We start from the raw sequence: 20,995 nt of genomic DNA on the forward strand, positions 1-20,995 counted from the left end.
AACCCATCACTTCCTTCTATTTTTATGGTCTGCTTAGTATGAAGGAGGTCAGGAAAGGATTTATTACAGCAGTAAAGGTATTTATGCCTCAAATCTTGTTTCTCACAATACTGTTTTCTCTTTTGAAAAAGAAAAATCTTTTTCTGTGTCTGTTATATAACAACAGAGTTCATCCTTCTTTAGGAAGTCAGTAATTTGAATATCTTTGTTCACTAAAACCATGTTGCTAACCAAAAATAGGAACTGGATAAAGGGAAATGAGAAGGATTTCCTTAGAAGTTTTTGTACAGAATTTAAGGTTTTTTTTCTTCTTTCTTTCTTTCTCTGTGGCCAAAACCTTATATCTGTTCCCTTTGATCTTGTGAACATATGAATAAACCTGATTTGGGCTGTCTGAAACCTTTTATCTTTGTTGTGAAAGATAAAGGAGAATGTGAAAATGTGTAAATATGGATGATGTAGAATGTAGTGAAAATGATGATAGCAATTCGGGTATTTTAATTTTTAAGAAAAGTATAGGTGAGAATTTATTATTAATTTAACATAGTAAAATGTGAAGTAAATATTTCAGCATTTAGGCTTATAATTCATTAGTTACTATTAGATTTCTGCCAAGCTCAATGTATGATTTCAAAAGTATGTCTTTATTTTACAAAATATATGATAGTCTTATCAGGAACTGTAAAATCATTTGGATTGGTGACATATAGACCTGGGACAGAATTCTCATAATGAAGAATTGAGGGCTTTCTTTGTGTTGTTGCATAGTTGATTTTTGACTTAGTGGCAGGTAGATGCTGCATTCTTTCTCTTTGTTTAGATCCAAGAGCCTGGAAATAGAGTACACTGCTACAGTGTTGCCCATTTATTCAGTAGAAATTAGGGGTAGATAACTGTCTTCTAGGTGTACAAGGTTTAGAACAATATGAAGAAAGAACAGACATAAACTTTTGAGAGCTGGAACCCGTTCTAGGTGTGTTGGGGTTGGAATATCACATCTGCTTGAGGGGAAGAGAGTTAACCAGTGAAATTCTGTGCTTTGTTTACCTTGCTAGTTTCTACTGGGGGTGCTTCTGCTGGTTGCTTGCATGGCTCCTAGTGGAAGTCACAAACTGGAAAAACTCACTCCAGATTAAGGCACCTGGATCTTAATTGTAGCTCAGTAATTTCTGAGATAGCAGGGTTGATCTATCAGTAGTGTCTTCAACTTTCTTCCTCCTTTTATCAGTTTTTGGGCGGTTTTCTCATTCTTTATATCTCTAATTTTTCTATCTCTGTGCCTTTCCTTTTGATCCTTCTCTCTTGGGACCATTCTTCCCCTTTGGTCTTTGCAACTGAAATTCTACCCATGACCATTCAGTGTCCAGCCCAAACAGCTTTGATCCCGATTGTGCTTCATTCTGTCCTTAAGACATTTTTTTGTAGCTTGCGATTTATTATAATTATTTGTGTACTTGGCATGACCCTGCCAAAATGTAAACTTATTCATCATTAGTGACCATGTCTTTTGAACTTTTTATTCCCATCGTCATATTGTATTTTGGATAAATAAGGACATTTACCGAGTGTGTATCAGGCACTGGATTGGGAAGTGTGGCTACAGTGGTGAAAGAGCTTCTCCGGTGTAGGAGATGGCATATACTAAATAAATGTTTCTGGAATTTAATAATTTTAGAGACCTAGCTAATACATATTTCGTAATGTTACGAAATGAGCAAAGTTACTTTCTAACTATCAATACATCTAAAAATATGTATCGTAATGATCCCAGTTCTCTCTCTTAAGACGTAATATATACACAGAGTAGAAAATAAGTAAATACGGAAGAACTCTTACAGCACAGCTCTCTCAATTACGGGAGTATGTTCCCCACAAGTTTTCTATATTTCAGCGTCATCAGTAAATAAGTAATAGTTTATAGCCAGGAAGAATAACTTAGTTTCTTACAAAGCTACTCTGTATACTTAAATGTTTCCACAGTTCTTTACTAAGAAAATTTCTTCCTCTTTGCATTTTTAATTCCACACACACTCAGAAGTTCTTTACTGAAACATTAAAAGTAGTGTCTTGACATAGCAGCAAACCAAATGTATCATCTCTGCCTTCTATGAACTCATGAAACTTAAGGTCTTCAGCAAAGTGTTTTAACCACTGCAGAAGATAAAAATACAAGAGAAGATGGTGCACTTCTGGTTGGGAGGCCCTTGCTGTTTATAAGTTAATACTAATGTGACGCCTGAGTGATATGAATTATTTCAAATGTTGGTGGTGATGGCAGTTCCTCTTACTGGTATATTAATGTTGCTTAGAATGTGAGTCCTTCTTACATTGCTGCCATTCTTAAGTTTTTTACCTACTGGAAAAATGAGAAGCAAGCCAGTGTTATTTAAAATACTGCTAAGTGAGCATTGTGTTTCTTTATGATTGATTATTGTATTTCCTCGTACAACAGAAGATTAATGTTGCTGTTTGTTGTTCTTAGAAGTGATTATCAGGTTTTTTTTAACATCTATATATTCTATAAGAATATTTTTGTTTTCCTTCAGAGTTTGAATTTTAAACTTTTTGTTTTATGAAATGACTTCAAATTTTTCATCTTTTTTTGCTTCCTAAGATCGAGCACAATATAAAAGTTTATACAGTACATGTACCACAACTGCTTAAAGATCTCCTTTTAAATTCATTTTTTTATTTCAGTAAAGGAGACCTCAAAAGCAGTAACATACTCTAAAGAGAAGTATATATCTGCTCTTAATTACTTTATTAAACAAGGGATGCTCATTTGTTAAGTTTTATTATCATCAAATATAGCAATTGGCAGATTCCTATCATTAAGGAATATGATGATCCCATAGTATATTTCATGCAGTAAAGAAGTCTGTTTTTCTTCTTTCAGAATCATAGTTTAAACTCACTGTTTATGTAGTTCAAAGAGGTCAACTGATTTCTTCAAGATATTACAGCTAACCTCTTTTCCTACTTGAACAATTAAAGTTCTTGTTGAATTTCTTCTTGTTGCAAACTAAGTTGAGACAGCCTGTAAATTAAATGTAAGATAAAAATATAAAGAAATAAGAGTATCAAGAAAATGAGGAGTAGCATGATGAAGCCCAGGAAAAAATGAGTATATACATAAAAGCATAATATATGATTTTGCAGTATTTGCCTCTGAGTTTCCTAGCAGCCAAAGCAAAAAAAGAGATCTGTTTAATGTGGCTATACATTCTATCTGTATAGTCATATAATGTATAACCACATATTGTTTATATGTATTAAATATAAATTGCTCAGGGAATGTATGCTTTCCTTAGCCCAGAACTCTGAGAGAGATTTGTCTCTTTAGTGAAATACTTTGCATAAGTCTTTTGACTCATAATATGTGGTTCTTTCTATTGCCAACTTTAACTTGATCCTGTGTGCTTTAAATATAAATTTTTTAGTGGGATGGCAAAATTTTCTGGTTAGAAGTTAAATCATAATTTCTGTTATTGCTCTTCTTTGTTAGGAATTCTTGTTAAATCATGGGCACAGATCTTTGCCACCTCTAAAGCCCAAAAATTACTATTCCGGATAATAGATTGTTTGCTGCTGCCACATACAGTATTACAGCAAGAGAAGGAGCTGCCTGCACCTATGTTGGCTGCAATTCAGAAGAGTCTTCCTTTGTATCTCCAGGTATAGTAAGTGTGGCTACTTAAAAGTAAAAAAAAAATGAAGAAAGAAAGAAAACAAAAAGACAGATTTGACACTTTGCCTTAAAACAGTTTATTAACTGCAGATACAACCATACATTGTAATCCTAATGTACATGTGTGATTTTGCACATCCATTGAACAAGTTTAAAATGCCTTTTGCATTGGGCTCAAAACAAAGAGAGGAAAGGCAAAATCTTAACCTTCAAGAAGCTTGAAGTTGAGAGAAGAGACTGACTAGCATGGACAGTACTGTGCTCAGTATTTTCCTTAGAGGCCTCAGTTGTCCATCACACAGACTGGGATGAGGAGATGTGAGAGAAGACACTGTAGTAAAGGACCTTAGGTGTTAAAGAGCAGAGTGGGTGGGAGTGGAATGTCTATTCCTGTCAGAGGGAACAGCATGTAAAGAGCATAAGCTATAAGGAAATATGACACGCTGGAGAGAAGCAGATGGTAATTCTGTCGTGGCTGGAGGCTCATACAGGAGGAGCCACTTAGTGACGGGCTCTGTGTGCCATGCGAACTAAGTTTGAACTAAGTCAGTGGGTGTAAAGGCACACAGCAGATTTCAACAACATTGAGGGTCTCTGGTCACAGTCTTGCTGAGTGTGAGTGTTGCAGAGCAACAGAAAGAAACAGAATACCCCCTAGATTCCATGGCGGCTGCTTATGTCAGTAGTAGAGCTACTCGCTGAAATGGAAGATTCTAGAGATACAGGGATGAAGGTAAGAACTGTTTCTGAGTCGCTTTAGTTTGAGGTGCTGTGGAATATCTAGATAACAGTGTCCAGTAGACGCTTGGAAATGCTGATCTGTCATTCACGGGAAAGGAGGAGCCTGGAGGTGTACTTTGTTACTTATTGGTGTCTGATGCTAAAGGTAAGTGCTTCTTAACTTGGGTTCCAGCAAAGGAAGCTGATGAGGAAGAGAATGGATTTTGACTAGGTAATAAGCTGTCTCTTCCACAGGTGGATTTTTTAAAACTGATTTCACAGTTTCTAAGAATCTTTAATTTTGTATTCACAATAGCGTTCAAAACAAAGTTTAGTGTGTCCAACAGCAGAAAGATAAAAGCCTTGATTGCCAGCCTCAAAGAGGGGTAGACGGGTGGAGGGCGCTGTGGGCAGCAGGAGAGTGTGGAGTGCTTGCCCTGTGCGGCCCTCGGAAACCAAAATAGTCCATTTCATAATAAGAATTCTTATAAACTTCCTAAGTTGAAAACTTTGGTGAATTAGCCATTTGGCAGAACAGACTTGAAGCTATGTATCTTTAATGTCTTAAAGTTATAAGCTCTCCTCTTCAGAATTTTTTACAAAAGTTTCCAGGTATTACTTCATCTTCTTCCAATTTAATGTTTTTCGTTAAAACATTGAAGGAACAGGAATGGGTGGGTCATTTTTTTTTCCCCCAATTGTTGCTTAATTGCGTATGTTTTAACAGTGCTGTGCTATTATTCATTAAAATAAACTTTCAAAATTTCTTATCAGGTTAAGTACCATTTACAGCTAAAATGGAGACATAACAATTCCTTCTCATTATTTCTCTGGGAAACCACATTGTGAATCACAAAGTGCCAAATTATAAATGAACGTTTTAGAGCATAATTTGTTGCTCTGTTACTGATTGTCTGTATTTAGTAGTATGTAATAGTTAATAGAAAAAATAGTAGAAAAAATTCTGTTTCTCAGGGTATTGGTTTGTTTGTAAGTATCAAATACTGTAATCCATGAGAAAGTTTCTTGTTAACTTCTATACAGATGGAAGGGATTAAATCAACAAACATGTACTAAGCCATTGTGAGTTCTGTGTGACCTTGATCAAGCTCTTCTCTAAACCTCAGTTTCTCCAACTGTAAAGTCAGAGATACTAACTCAGTGGCTTTTTGAGAAATTTAAGTGAAATAATGAATATAAAGCATGTGACACAGTGCCAGATAACTAAAAACCTGGAAATAAATTGTCATTATTCTGGGTCTTAATCTTCTACTCTCTCTGCTTTTTTGTTTTTTTTTTTTTAATTTATCACATTTCTTGACATGGAAGAGTTTTAGCATAAGTTTTATAGTCTTATTCAGAGAAAATGACCAGTACCCTCAATTAAAAAATCGACCTAAATGTATTTTACAACTTCGTAATGACACATATATGCAGTTGATAGTGTGGTAGTGAAGTGTTTTGAGGATGAGAAGGAAGCTTCCTCTGTCTTCCCACACTTCTCCCCTGCTTCCACTGGGTGTGCTCCAAAGACGTGTATGCGTGGTTGGGTACCACAGCACAGCTGCTAGCCAAGCTCAGCTGTTCCCTGAGCTTCACACAAACATTACCTATTGATGATGGGGGGTGTTCTTGTCGATTGTGACAAGTTAGAAATTCTGACATGAATACTAATACTGGGAACAAATGAGTAAATTCCTAAATTTTTTTCTTTTTAACTTTTTTTAGTATTTCTTTCCTTTTTTTTTTTTCTCTCCTATAGGGCATGTGTATCGTGTGTTGTCAGTCTCAAAATCCAAATACCTATTTAAATCAATTGCTTGGGAATGTTATTGAGCAGTATATCGGGCGATTTCTTCCAGCTTCACCACATGTTTTAGGTCTTGGACAACATCCTGTTTTGTTGGCATTGAGAAACTCAGCCACTGTTCCACAGATGTCATTTCTAAAGAAATGCATTGTACAAGTCATAAGGTACATCTGAATATAAAAAATAGTTGGTATTTGCAATTTATTATTCTCTGTTAAAAAGTAACAAAGCATCTCAAAAGTATCGGCAATCCTTAGGATACTGGTGGTTTACAAACTTTTTTAAAGACTTGGCAGCCTAAGACGGTGCTCTTTAAATTGTTTTCTCTATGTAGCTATTGTTTTCCTTATGTATGTCCCAAAGATACATATTTTTTCTTTTTTATAAGATAGTCATTGTATTTTGTAATGTATAAAATGCAGTAATAATATTTTATAAAAGATAGTTAAGTGAAAAGATGAATGCTAGCATGAAAAAGGAAACAGTATGAAAAAGGAAGCAGTATGAAGTCCTATTTTGTTGGGCTGCTCTCTGTCCTAGTAACTCAGTTTTATTTTTAGGCAGATGAATCAATGAAATGTCCTAGGTTTTCTACTAAACTCTGTATCTTTAAACTGCAACATTAGAAATTATCTTTTCTTTATTTAGTGTCATATGAAATTAGTTCTTAAACTTTAAGATGCTAGTATGATATGTATTATTCTTACTAGATTATTTTCTGTGTTTTTAATGATCTGATAGCTTTAATGACCTAATAGTATCCATCACCTCTCACTACAGAATTCCACGTCTACAATCTGCTCCTTTCTGACCTTTTCTGTATGTTCTTAGTATTTTGTTACTCAGATTTGCAAGCTTTATATTCTTTGTTCCCTCTCCTTTTCCAGCCTTTGGCAAATGGTTGTTTCCTTCCCTTTTCACATCTTTTTTTCTCTTATCACATTATGCCTAGACTATTGCCAGAGTCTCCTAACTACTTTTATGGTCTCTAGTCTTTTTTTCCCTAGTCCTACCTAAGTAATTCCCCTAGATTATGTTTCCTAAAATACTATTCCAGTATGACACTTCCCGGCTCCCCAAACCTTCATTTGCTTTGTTTTTGCCTGTGGAGTAAATTCCGTACTGCTTAGCTCTCCATGATTGTCATGTAACTTTTCCAAATGTAATATATATGGGGTCATATACAGACCCTAATGAAATTGGTTTAATTATTGTTCCTCCAAAATGCTTTACATTTCCCTGCATCACAGCTTTTTCCATACCATTTTCTTCATTAAAATGCCATCTGTTGGGACTAAATACTGCCTAGACTTTGAGACCTACATCTAATGTCTCAGTGTGCCATGGTGCTTATTTGCTTCTTCTGAAGTCACATGCTTTGTATAATTCAATTCACAGAATCATATTTTTGCCTAACTTGCATCTGAATTTCCAACAAAATTGTAGTACTCTACCACTGTGTTTGAGACATTGTATAAGTAATTTTAGTACAAACCAAATGACAAGTGCTGAAGGGAAATTAAATCCTTAAGGTCTTAAAGGTGTTAAAGTCCAATGTTGAGAGTCTTGGCTGCTTTCATAGACTTTCCTATTTACTTAGCATACAGTATGAGAAACTTGAGAATGGTTTTCTTTTCATTTCTAGTTGAAGATTCAAACATGTAACAATTCCTTTTTCTTTTTTAAAAATACTCAGGAAAGAAAAAGAGATTGCCTCCTGTGACTTCCTTCATTTTTTCCATGCTTTTCTACTCTTGCAATTCCCCATTTCAGGGCTACTTCCACTGAATCCCCAAGAATTCTGGGCTTATCTTTCAAAGCACCTGTCATTATATTGTGATTGTCTTTTTCTTTTCTTGTCCAACTTTTCCACTGGACAGTGAGCCCCTTGCTTTCAGAGACCATATTTTATGTTCTTGTTCTTAGACTTGTACGTGGCACCCCACAGGTACTCAATAAATGTTTGTTCTAGGCATTAGGATTTCAATAGTAAAGAGAACAGATAAAACCCTTGCCCTCAAAGAATGAACCTTCTAATAAGTAGTATTTGTTGGAAGTCATTGTATGGAGTAGAAATGATGAAGGCATATTTCTGCCCTTAAGGAATTTATAATCGTTAGTGATTTCTGTGCCTTTTTGTGAAATTACTATTGCTTTGCTAGTATATATGGATGTATGGCTTAGATTAAGCTGTCTTTGACAATTTTTCATATTGTCTAGACTTTTTAGAAACTGAGCAATTCCTACTTTCATTTATTGACTTTAAAAAAGTATACTGAACACTTCTTATGAGCCAAGACCTATTTGAAGAGGTAGGGATACAAATGTGACTCAGATAAATTATTACCTTTATAATCTCGGTTGAGTTTTGATGCTAGAAGTTGTCCTGCTTTAAGAGAGGATATTAAATCCTAGATTACCTCTCTGATTCTTTTACCTCCTCAGGGAAGGAAAGAGGTAGGCTGGAATGGGAAGATGATTCTTTGTGTAGTCCTCCTATTGATTTGGAAAAATAAGACCCTCTCCCAAATCCCTAAATAAATAAATGTGAGGAGAGATTTCTTCATGCAAATTTGACATTAGAGAAAACGTTGCATCATTGAGGAGCTGATAGAAGAGATCAAGCTTATATTAGAAAGAAAAAGACTTAACAATTAAATTTTCATTGGATTTTGATTAAGTTTAAGACCAGGTTGCTTTATATTTAGTTTGTGTCTATATTCTGCTTTACCAAAAGCATGTGCAGTCACTGCTTCAAAAATCTTATGTTTGAAGAAAACATGGAAAAATATACATGCTTTTTAAAAACTGTGCTTTATTAATTTGAGAGGTAAAATGAGCCGATATGTTTAAAGTGTATGACATTTGATTTTGCTCTATGAAAACTGTAAAGAGAAAGAAAAACAAATTGTGCTTCTTTTCAGGAAGTCCTACTTTGAGTTTAAAGGGTCCTTGCTCCCTCCTCGTTTAGCATCCATCCTGGCGTTCATCCTCCAGCTCGTTAAGGAAACTAATATCGACGTTTCTGAGATTGAACTACTCCTCCCTGGAGTACTAAAATGCTTGATGCTGGTCAGTGAACCTCAAGGTTAGTTCATTTATGAGTTTGTTTGTTTTACTTTTATGTTCACAAACCGAGTACTCTTTCCTATCAGTTAAATTGACAGTTACAAAAATATATTCTTATTCTTAGAGAAAGTAATTTTTTCCTCAGCTACTTATATTTAATGTGCCAAAACAGCATAACAGAAATTTAGTTGCGTTTGGAACATGGTGAATATTCTACATTGTTTCTTGATTTTTTTCCCCCCATATTTATGTACAAGTGCACAATTTTAAAGGATTTAAATACTGAATGAATATAAATGTTCTTTTTGTAACTTTGCTGTGTTTTGGAAGGAAGGTAGCATCACAAATAGTTGATTTCATATATGTGTGTATTTCGCTGATTTTAAGTGAAGGTGAATTGTTGGTTTCTAATTGGCTACATTTGTATTAGTGAATGGGAGGAATATGCTTATGAAATTAAAAAATCAACCTACTTTGTCTATAATTAATCAAGGTTGTCTTTTCTTATCACGTAGCGGTGTTTGCAGGGTTAGGATGGGATAGTGGTTTTGAATATGGGCTCTTCTAACAGAAAGACATATCTTCACATGTTTTTTCAGGTACAGGCTTGTAAAAAATAGACTCCTGAGTGTTTTATATTTTCTTAAAATGGAAAATAGGGAGATTTTAGAACAAAACAAAACTCATAACTATTATTTCATTTTGAAATATAACAAAAAAGCACGTATATACTTTAAGAAAACAGCATGTTTTTCTAAATCGAGTGCTCATAAAAATAAGGATCCAGATGGTCAATTCAGACACAATGTGTAATGCTATAATTTTTCCTCCTAGTTAAAAAGCTGGCCACAGAGAACCTGCAATACATGGTAAAAGCCTGCCAAGTGGGGTCAGGAGGAGAACCTGCCACCCAGCTGACTTCTGTGTTTAGGTAACTGGAAAATATGCCAACTGGCAAGGCGACTATTGCCAGCCATTTGACAGCCAACATGTTTTTTAAATAACTAATTATCCAAAACATAATGTGTTACTACTTGTTTGTAGTTTCAATTATTGTACTTTTTGGCAGTAGTTTTGCTATGTTGTGTTGTTTTATTAAAAAAACAAGAAGTACCAGGGAGAAAGATAAGTGAGCTGACTTAAAATTACCTGAGAATTTAGTGAGGAAGATTCTTGCATATATTTAAGAGGAGAAAGTGGGAAACGTGAGTCATGATGACGGGAGTGCAGGCTTTGTAGCTACTAAATCCATGACTCAGGACCCAGGGTCGTTGTGCCCCTCACTGGTTTTCACACTCGCTTTAAATGCTGTAGACCGAGGAAGCTCCACTATGTATGATTTGTGAAGCACAGACTTCATAGGTCTGTTGTTCCTACACAGGAATAACAGTGCAACTTGAGGAACACTTTCTGTTTTGTTTTTATTTTCCTGCCTTGCACCCTATTGAGTCTTGTGCTTTCTGTTAGGGCAGTATTTTTAAATATTTCTTTCTTATACTTCCTATCAGTTCACCTTTTTTTTATGCATCTCTACCCTAGCACTACCATGATAAATAATTTGGGTCCATTTTCTTCGTTCTATGTTAGATTTTTTGATACCTCAGTTTTCTTTCTAATTACATAGCTGACCCTTGTCTGTTGTTTACAGTTTATGTAAATTGTGATCATTGACATAAATGTTGGGTTTATATAAAGTGTAAAACCCTAAGAGAGGAGAAAAGATTTTATACTAATAAAGATTGTGTTAATTATTACGTACAGTTTATTAAGCTAGGTGGCTTTTATTTTGTTGGCGGAGAGAGTAGAAATTTTAGGGTTAAGATAAATAATTCTTATTTATAAAAGGCCTTCTATGAGTCTAAAGTTAAGGAATATAAAAATATATTACAAATAACCTGCTTTCCTCATAGAAATATTGTTTGATTTATCTAGAGATAGGAAGAACTAAAAGATAAAAAAAGTAACTAGGAAACCAGACTTGTTTCCTGTTTTAGTCTTTCTGCACCCTTACCACCCTGATTTCAGCAGGCAGAATATAGCAGAAAAAAAGTCCCTAGGATTAGATTTTCCCCCTTATTCTTTTGGGATTCCAGCTGTTCCCTCTTCCAATGTCGTCACTCTGGTCATGGCTCACACCGAAGCCATTTCTGTTCTTTATTTTTAAGTGTTATAAATAGTGTTCATGTGGCATCTGGATCCTTTCAGTAATCTTACATGAAATGATCTTTCTTGTGTTCAGATTACAGTTTATTGCTATAAAAATACCAACCCAAGGAATTGCCCCCAGAGTAACTCTAAGTAATTTGTTTTACTTTCAGGCAGTTTATCCAGGATTATGGTATGAGATATGATTATCAGATTTACAGCATTTTAGAAATAGTAGTAGCATTGGACCAGCAGGTTGTTATCCACTTGATTTCTACCCTCACCCAGTCTCTGAAGAATTCAGAGCGGAAATGGGGCCTTGGCAGGAATATCGCACAAAGGTATGTTTGGTAATTTGGTTGTATCCTATTGGACAATGATTATGAAATCCAGATTCATTTTCTAGAAATGGCCTATTTTCCCATTCACAAGAATTTGGAGTGTGTCCTTTTGAGTTGAAACATGTTTCAATACTTTGATTGACACATCTGTTCCCATATTGTTCTTAAAGTGACCACCTTAGAGAGTTGTATATTTCGTCACTACTGCTGTAGCTCAGAGCACACTTGCTGCTCCTCATCAGGAAGTGGACTTTAGAGCCTAAAGTGTCTTGTTTTTTATAAAATCCATGGTGGCAAATCAACCCCTCGGAGGAATGCTTGATTTACTGAATATCTTGTTTTCCCAGTGAATCAGATTAGTGACTCAATTCAATAATGTGAGTTTTGGTCAAAAATAGATAAAGGCCTTTTTTCTCGTAGACTTACAATGCAGTTGAAGATAGTGCTGGACTATTTAGAGTAATGAAACATTGTGGGAATAAGCCTGTATTTTCTGAAAAGGTTGTTTTAGAAGGGTCAGTACTCATACTGTAATTCACCCAAAGTAGGGTGTTAAAGAGTCAAAGTACTTTAATCACATTGTGTGTGGTGTGTGTTGACAAGTAGACATTCAGGCAGGCTCGATTTGTCTAAGTACTTAAATGAAAAATAATGAAAAGGTAATAAATATATATCTGTTTTTTTCCTTAAACAGGGAAGCCTATAGCAAACTTCTATCTCACCTAGGACAAGTGGGACAAGATGAGATACAGAGACTGGAAAATGATAATGCTGAATCCATTTTGTGATTCATCCTCTATATTATAACTGTCTGAAGCCACTTTGCACCGTTCTGACTCCTACCTTTAATTATATAATGTTCTGTTAAAAAATACTTCCTAGGATTTGTTTCCTTACATACTTGTAAGTATATAAATAAGGAAATAAAGGTTAATTATATATGTTATAGGATCTTTGGAACTTGACAAAACTGCATTTCTATTCTGAAGAGGTTTTAGTTAAACTAAAGAAACTTCTTCTAATGGGAGTGTTACCTGTGTATGTCTATTGAGCAGGTTTGTACTGGTTAATCCATGAACTTTTTACTGTCATGTGACTTTCTGCCTTGTGTATGAGTGATGTGTTTCTGTTTGTTTTGTTTTTTACAAATTTATGTTTTATTACACTATTTCAAATTAGCTGGCTGCCCTGTGTGGGGTTTTTTTGGAGGGGTGGTCAGGAGATAGGACTGTGTATTTGTTATCCTTTTTTATACTAAGTGTGAGGCAAGTTAATAAGACCTTTACAAAGCAAACTTAACTCTGTGAGGAATGAGACTGAATCTGGGTAAATGATTATACAGATAATACGTAAATTTTTTAAAAACTTGGGCCAACAGTCTTTATTCTTAGGTCCCAACAGTTATCAGATGTTTCTCTCTTCTCATCCTTTCTTTTGGAATTGTCATTAAAGGATATATCAGGAGGAGGATAGATTAGAGCCCTTACAGAAAGAGAATAATATTCTGGAAAATTTTAAGATTACAAATTAAGAGGTCTGTGCAGTCAGCTGATTTATCTCCCTGCTCTTCAGTTAGAGCCTCTTTTAAATTAGCATCCTACATGTTTACAGGGAACCAGCTTAGTTTCCTGTAGCAGCTATTGTCTGTCAGCCCTCTAACTGTCTCACTCAGATTTATTTTCCAGTTGGGCTCTTGTCCTTGACTCCTTTTTCTGGTGAGCGTTATTTGGTAAAAAGACCTCCAATCCTAGTTTTGGAAACCTACTTGGGCCTCCAGCCCAGCTCTGCTTTGTGACCTTGAGCAAGTTACTTAACCTTTCTGAACCTCAGTTTCTTCAGAGAATAAGAATCCTTTTTTTATTTCACAATGTTCTGGTAGGAGTCAATGGGATAATTGATTTTTTTTTTCTTTGTAGGCATCATTTCTTTTCTTTTCTTTTTTGTTGGGGGGGTTAGGTGGTGATTAGATTTATTATTTATGTAATTCTTTTTTTAATGGCAATCCTGGGGATTGAACCCAGGACCTCATGCATGCTAGCCCTTCACTCTACCACTTGAGCTGTACCTTCCCCCCGATTTTTAATTATAATCATATAATTACAGTGTATATGAAAGTGTTTGGTGACCTAAGTTCTGTCTGGAGGTGAACAGATGTGATTATTGCTCATACACAAAGGTAAAGAACACCTCTCAATTTGTTCCTTTTTTTTCCCTAATCGCATGTCCGAGATGAATGATCCCACTTCTTTTCAGTGTTTTCTTACATATCATGTTTGCTAACTTTGAAATAATTTATTGTTGTCTTCCTTGGGCCTCTAGTCTTTATCACAGTTTCACAATTCCTTCAGGAAAACATTTCAACTCTTTTCTGGCTCAAGAAGTATCTTTTAAAATGAAATGCATTGCAATCAAGAAACTATAGTTAATAACCCTTTCCTACTTGTAATTCGTGAAGTTTAAAGGACTTCATGAAATATAAATGGTCTATTTCTCCCCCAAATCAACCGTCTTTACTTCAACAAATGGGATGAAAAAAAAATTCTTTGAGGTTACTTAAGACTTCATAGCAATGAGTTTGTATTCATTACAGTAGTGACTAATTAAACTAATGATGTATGACTTCGCAGGTTTTAGCAATTGAAATTAAACTATTTAATGGGATGCCTTTAAAGAGGTTATTTATGTGTGTATATGTATAATATATATATTTTTCCCAAGGGAAATTGATAAAGGTATCTTGGAGAATCTTGCTCCTTAGAGTGTGACACTTTTTAAGGGATAAGAAAGGCTGCTGCTGAATCATGCATTACGGTGTATTTCTGTAGATGCTAAGAAAAACAAAAGTTCATACATAAAAAATCAGTAACAAGAAAAAGTCTGTAACAATGCATGTAAATGTAAGTATATAGGTATTTTTTTTACTTATGTGGCTGAAATGTTAAAAAAAAAAAAACTTTTTAAATTGAAGAAAAAAGAAAATTTATGACCAACTCCATTTCTTGAAAGTCTTCACTTGACCCATAACTTATTACTATATCTTGTCTTTTTCCATTCCCAGACTTAGAGTACCTATGCCTGTTATAGGTAAGCCAGTCTCTTTTGGTCGAATCTGGAGTATGTTCCCATTTCTCTTGCTCGCTCTGGTGCCTCTGTGACATTCACATTTTCTTTTATCTTCTCTTCCCATGCTCCATAATAGGTCCCTTCCTACATGTAGGTTTTTCCTTCTTATCCCCACTGGTAATATCTGGCCCTTTACCTGCTCCGTCTTAATTTCTTCTAGTAGTGAACTGGTAAGACTGGCTTATAATTTTATGTCTCAAATCTATCTTTAGGGCTAATTTTTCTCTAAACCTGCCTAGTTGGATTCTCCTGAAATCTCAAGGCAACATGTCGAACTACCTCGGTCACCTTTTCTTGTCCAGCTCCTGCCTTCATTTCCTACCAAGGAATACATGATTTTCCTGAGGCACCCAGCCTTGACGCTTCCTGGAGTCTTCATTGTTCCCCACCTTTCCTTTGATCACCAATGCAAGCTCTTGCTATTTTTTTCGTTTTGCCATCATGTGCATCCAGATTTTTTCAACTGGGCACTATCTCCTTCTTCCCATCTATCTCTAGTCTCCTGAAATTTATTTTTCTCATAGTTCTGAAATTAGTGTCTCTAAAATACTGCTTTCCTCTTGTTACTTTTCTGCTCAAGAACCCAATTTACTTTTCATGGCTAATCTGACATTCAAACCCCTTCAGTCAGGAGACTTTCTGCTCTCTGGCTCTATGCACTTTCTTTCCAGACTTACCTCAAGCAGGAGACTAGACTGTTACCTGCTTTCTCTGAATGCCATGTTCATTCTACACTGTGGGCCTCATTCAGTTTGCCAACTTAGTTTATCACTGTTTCTATAGAAACCTAACCTTAAGACACTTAAATAGGAAGGAAATTAAAATACACATATTGGATATGTAAGCATTCCAGTCAAATAATTTCTTTAAAATATCAGATGGAGTATGAAAGAGATGATTGAAGGACAACAGGGTGATGAAAGGACTTTATTAGACACTCAGATTTGGTTATGATTTAAATTTTAGTTGAACATTGAATTAGGTTTCCATAGGGGAGGAAAAAACATGGAGTATTGTCTCTCTACAAAAATCATTCAGTATTGAGTTCATTTGTATTAGAAGAGTTTCATAGTTTAAAACTTTTTTATTTTATCCATATTTTCTTTTCCTACTAGGCATATTTGACTTTTTCTACTTTTTTTGGTGTATTAAAAATTAATTGTAGTTTGCTAGGTTTTGTGTGTCTTTATTATTACCTCTTATTACTATCTTCTTCAGTGCTTCATCACAAAATTTTAAAACTACCTTGTTCTTAACTAATTACATTGACCCATTTCCATGTACTTTCACAAAATCTTCAACAGTTTTTATTTTTACTTCCCCTTAGTTAGGATTATATATCATTAAAAAATTTGATGAGCCTTTGCAGTTGGAAAAAGCCTTTAGGAAACCTACCTTCCCAAAATTCTACACATTAACATAGCACTTACGTTTCAAAGACAAAAGGTAGATACAAAACCTCACCGAAAACTGTTATCTGTACTAAACCCTGTTTTTTGATTGATAGATTTTTTACCTAAACCTTAACATTTTCCAAAAAGTGATCTCCTGCCTGTTCCTCCCAGGGTTAAAAATACTGCCTTGTCAGTCAAGTGTATAGTATGCTAATGTAAATAACATGTTATCTTTGTTTAAAACAGTTGGTTTGGGAAGCTAGCAAAGTAGCATATTCTTTCACATATTTAATAAGATATGAAATTTATATTATGATTCTGTTAAATTGTATCAGTAAGGTTACCAAAATCAGTACCAAATGATTGAAATCTACCAATTTCTGCTTATTAAAGTTTTTGGTATACTGTTATCCAGTTTATTGTGTTTGTGAATTGTGCTTTTAGAAAAATTCTGGGCACTCTTATTGTATACTCATGTTTTAAGTTATTTGTGCATGTACTAATGACATATAATAAAAAAATGTATATACTCAACTTACACTGCACCTGTTGATCATTCAACTCTTTTTATGACAGATCGACTCTTGAAAAACCAAAATCAAAATGAACCATGTTACCTGGAGGAATAATTTTTATCTTATTCCTGTTGCTTTTATACTCTGTGCTAAAACAAAAGAAAGTTATTTTTCAGCTGTTGCAATGGCTGAAGGGGATACAATATACATGTGGTTTAACTTTGAGGAAAATATGAAGAGAAAAAGTACAAAAAATACCCTGATGATAACCAATTGGCATTTTGTTCTTAAGGATCAAAGGAATTTTACTGCATTTTACATGTATATCATTGTAGAGTCATCTCTTTTCCTGGCTTTTCCTCCTACGGTAAGAACACTCTGCTAATATCTGTGTTGCTTTTTCTTTTTTAAAGTAAAATCTTGAAATGGTATTTAAATTGTTGGAAGTTTCATGGTCTTATGGAAATTCAGATTAATTTAATAATTTAAATATAAATATAGTATGGTCTTTAATTTTGAAGAGTAAAAATGGAAAATGAATTACTGTAGGATAGTTCACTTAAATGGAAAATATAAATCTGGTAATTTCAAAGGAATTTGGTTTATATGACCAACATTGTTTTATAGAATTTTTCATATTAGCTCTTATGATTGATAATTTGAGGAAAAGGATTTGTAAGTGATCTGAGTTTTTTCTTCTTAGGGGAGGGATGCTGTATTTTGGATGCTGTTCTTTGGCTGTAATTACTAGTGTTTCTGAAAGCTCTACAAAACTTAAAAATTCTGACTTCAGTTCTATAAAATTAATGAATAATACACTCAAGTTCACCAAGGACAAGTTTGATAATATACACTGACTTGCTTTAAATGAATAGTTAGAAATCTACACAGAAATAAGAATAATCTCAGACTGCCTTTCTGTTATCAGTCAAGCAAGCTCATTTTTAGACCATTTCCCTTTCATTAATTGGATAGAGGTTCTGGAATTGCGAATAGATTTTAATTGTTGTATAAGGTAAAACTGTTGGAGGAGAAAAATCTGTGTGTCAAGTAGAAATTTTAGTAAAACTGAAATGCTTCTTGTTTAGGTTCTTCTTGAAAAGATTTCTCAAACACTGGAGCCCATTCTTCTTACCTGGTAAGGCATTTTAAACTTTTAATTTAGATGGTTTATACTCTCTGTCTTCCTTCTAAATATCAGTTACCAATATCAATTTTCACTTTTCATAACTGTGCAAATACTCTTTTAAGGTTTTTGTTTGTCTAAATCTGTTCATTTAAAAATTCGCCCTTTTTCTTAGCCCTAGTCTCCCCTCCCACCCTTTAATCTGAATAACCAGTATATACATTTTAAATTAATGTTTTAGTTATCTTATAATGTATCAAGTTAGTGAATTCTGCATTTAGGATAAAAAATATTTTTTTCACTTCTGATTACTAAAAGTATTACATAAATAAAATGACAATTTCCCATAAGACAAGAATTGCTGAATGATTAACTATAAACTATGCCTTGGAGAAAAAAGTCAGAGTAAAGCCTTCCTTTTAATAAAGGTGACTTAAATCCTAACAAGATCAGGAAGGGGGGGGGGGGGGACTCACGTTATACTTGTTAAATTTATGTTCAAATCCAAATACTGAGTTTTTTATTTTTCTTTTATTTTTCGTCATAGACAAAGCAAATCCAAAAACCTAACCTAAAAAAATCTTTATGCATTATTAAAAGTGGTAGTAATAAAATATGTATCAGTGGTGGAGAATAATCCCACAAGCATTCAAGATTGACATAACCTTTAACAAAGTGGAAAAAATTTTATTAGAACTACCAATTCTAGGTTCAAATTTATGTCAAAGCAATTTATGGTACCAGAATTAGTACAACTAATTTTTTTTGAGCTTTAAAGTGTCATTTTTCACTAAATGAGCTTAAATGAAATGTTTGAGACTTATTATTTGAGGCAAGGATTTATGCAAGTTTAGGAATCTTTGGCTTTGGTAAACTCCCTTTTTCCTAATTAGCATGTCTCTTTCATATGCTTTTCAGAATCATTTATCTCATAGCATGTGTTCGAAGTTACATCTAGTAATTTTTAAACTTCAAAAATAATCTCCCTGTTCAGTTACAAGGTTCTAAAAACAGTAAAATACCTTGTAATTTGAGTGACATTTTTTTCTTAGGCGAAGGACTTCAGATCATTTGCCTAATCCTCACAACATTCTTCTGAATTAATATGGAAATCAATAATTGCCCTCCTTAAAAAGTGGGAAAACTGAAGCACTGTAAAGTTAAGCTCCTGGCCCAAGGTCACGAGCAACTAAGGCAAAAAATCTGGGTATTCCATCTGCCATTTCAGTGTACGTCTGTTATTCGTATTACCTTGAATAAAATATGGCACTTAAAAATTTATGATGTCATAATGGTGAGTCTCTACTGAGCGGTACTGCATAATGTTAAATTTTTAAAAGAAAAATTACAAACGCAGGCTTAAGTACTACAGGGATTAAGTACTGAAGATTTTTTTTTAAGGTCATTGATGGCAGTACTTGTGAAATAAATTGTCTTACTAAGAATGCAATGTCCTAGACAGCACTGATTAGACAAAGTGTACAAAGAGTGTTCTAAAGACCCATGGACCATTAAGTTGGCGCTAAAGCTACACCACAATAAAAGTCATACATATTGTATGTTGACACACTGAGAAGGGTGACAGGCATTTTCAATAAAGTATTTTAGAAAACTGTTCATTTTTTGCTAATGTTTATCTGAATATAAGATCTAGAAAACAAAACAAGGAGGCACTGAGCACTGAGTATTTTCATGCCCAGAATCCAAAAGTCAGGCTTTTTTTTCTTTCTTTCCCCTCCTGTTTATGATGGTTATTACGAGAGCATTGGCTTTTCAGATGGTGCCAATCCTGTGATGAGGCACTTGGAGAGTTTGAAGGTTAGGGCATGTGAAATATGGAGCTGGAAGGAAGCATGCTGCTATTCCATTGGAAGCAAAAGGGAGTGTAGGCCCATAGAACACTTCTTCTTTGCCTTCTCTACTCACATCCAGTACCTACAAAAGAAGAATAGGAGAAACGGGTAAGCCAGGGATGGTTGTTCACCGTAAAGCTGTGTACATGTCAAAGGGAGCCTGCAGTTGGATTGTCAGGCCACCATGACCATACCTTATGCATTGCTATTTGTTTTACAGTAGAGTGCCAGAAATATGGATTAAGTTCCTGCTTAGTGCTATGCTACACATTTGTTTGTGTATGTGCATATGTACATAGATGTATATATATAATCATTTAATCTTCAGAACAGTGATGAGGTAAGCAGCATTATTCTTTAATAAAACTGCCTTAGACTGGTTAAATAATTTGCCCGAACTAGTTAGTAAATGTTGTCGTATGCTGGTTTACAAATCCTCATGTGTAAAATGAAAACAACAGTGTGACCTTGCATCTTTGTTCTGAAAATTGGTGACTTATAGCTCAGTGCAGCTTCAAAAAAATCAGTTCAGTTGATTCTGGAAATTTTTCCCCAGTTATTTCCCCTTCAAGCTGGAGTTCTATCTCTTTCTTTATATGGAAAAGAGTCTCCTTGTTAGGCTGTGCTTGCTGTCACCTTACTGATTCTGGCTTAATCTCACCACTAGGAAAATTCTTTTATGAGGAGAGCTGATCAGCTCCTATTTGTCAAACCCGTGATGCTCCTTCCAGCCCTCAATCATCTTAAGCTCTCTTCGTATGACCTTCCTCTACTTAAATTTAAAATGTTTCCTCCCTTGGGTCCGTGACCTAAAAACAAAATTTGTCATTGACATCGTCCTATTGCTGGCCACCTTGGTCCCCTTCCTCCACCTGCATCCTAAATGTAGTCAAGCCCCAGCAACATTCCAACCACATACCCCTTGGTTACCCTCTGCCTTAGTGATCTTGTCTACTCTCTTGCCATCATCTGTCACCTGAGTGGGTAATTCTTAAGCCTTTAATGCAATAATGCACTATTTTAGATGAAAGAGGCCCTTGAGATTTAAGGGATCCAAGCTCATAATGGAGGAAACCACTAAAGCCTAGAATAAAAGAAAGATCAAACATATAGCTTTTTTCCCCCAAATGGGTATTGAGCTGTCCCATCCCATTTTTTGAACAATATGTCCTATCACTACTAATTTTAAATAGTTCCAATATATGCTACAT

The 20,995-nt window shown here is 34.7% G+C and overlaps 2 protein-coding genes across 10 annotated transcripts in view; one reads left to right on the forward strand and one right to left on the reverse strand.

Annotated features, from left to right (window-relative positions):
- The window catches only part of MMS22L (MMS22 like, DNA repair protein), a 107,501-nt gene extending 90,677 nt beyond the window's left edge, over positions 1–16,824 (forward strand). For both annotated transcript variants that reach the window (XM_006187233.3, XM_032484420.1), the window contains 6 exons: positions 3,506–3,675; positions 6,171–6,382; positions 9,143–9,306; positions 10,122–10,218; positions 11,606–11,773; positions 12,468–16,824. In XM_006187233.3, coding sequence (XP_006187295.1) covers positions 3,506–3,675; positions 6,171–6,382; positions 9,143–9,306; positions 10,122–10,218; positions 11,606–11,773; positions 12,468–12,561 — 905 coding nt within the window. In that variant the 3' untranslated portion in view covers positions 12,562–16,824. The remainder of the gene's footprint in view (positions 1–3,505; positions 3,676–6,170; positions 6,383–9,142; positions 9,307–10,121; positions 10,219–11,605; positions 11,774–12,467) is intronic.
- The window catches only part of KLHL32 (kelch like family member 32), a 186,700-nt gene continuing 181,515 nt past the window's right edge, over positions 15,811–20,995 (reverse strand). For all 8 annotated transcript variants that reach the window (XM_014561354.2, XM_032484421.1, XM_014561358.2 and 5 more), the window contains one exon: positions 15,811–19,866. In XM_014561354.2, the coding sequence (XP_014416840.1) occupies positions 19,705–19,866 (162 nt within the window). In that variant the 3' untranslated portion in view covers positions 15,811–19,704. The remainder of the gene's footprint in view (positions 19,867–20,995) is intronic.

The sequence above is a fragment of the Camelus ferus genome, chromosome 8, assembly GCF_009834535.1.
Source record: "Camelus ferus isolate YT-003-E chromosome 8, BCGSAC_Cfer_1.0, whole genome shotgun sequence".
NCBI lineage: Eukaryota > Metazoa > Chordata > Mammalia > Artiodactyla > Camelidae > Camelus > Camelus ferus.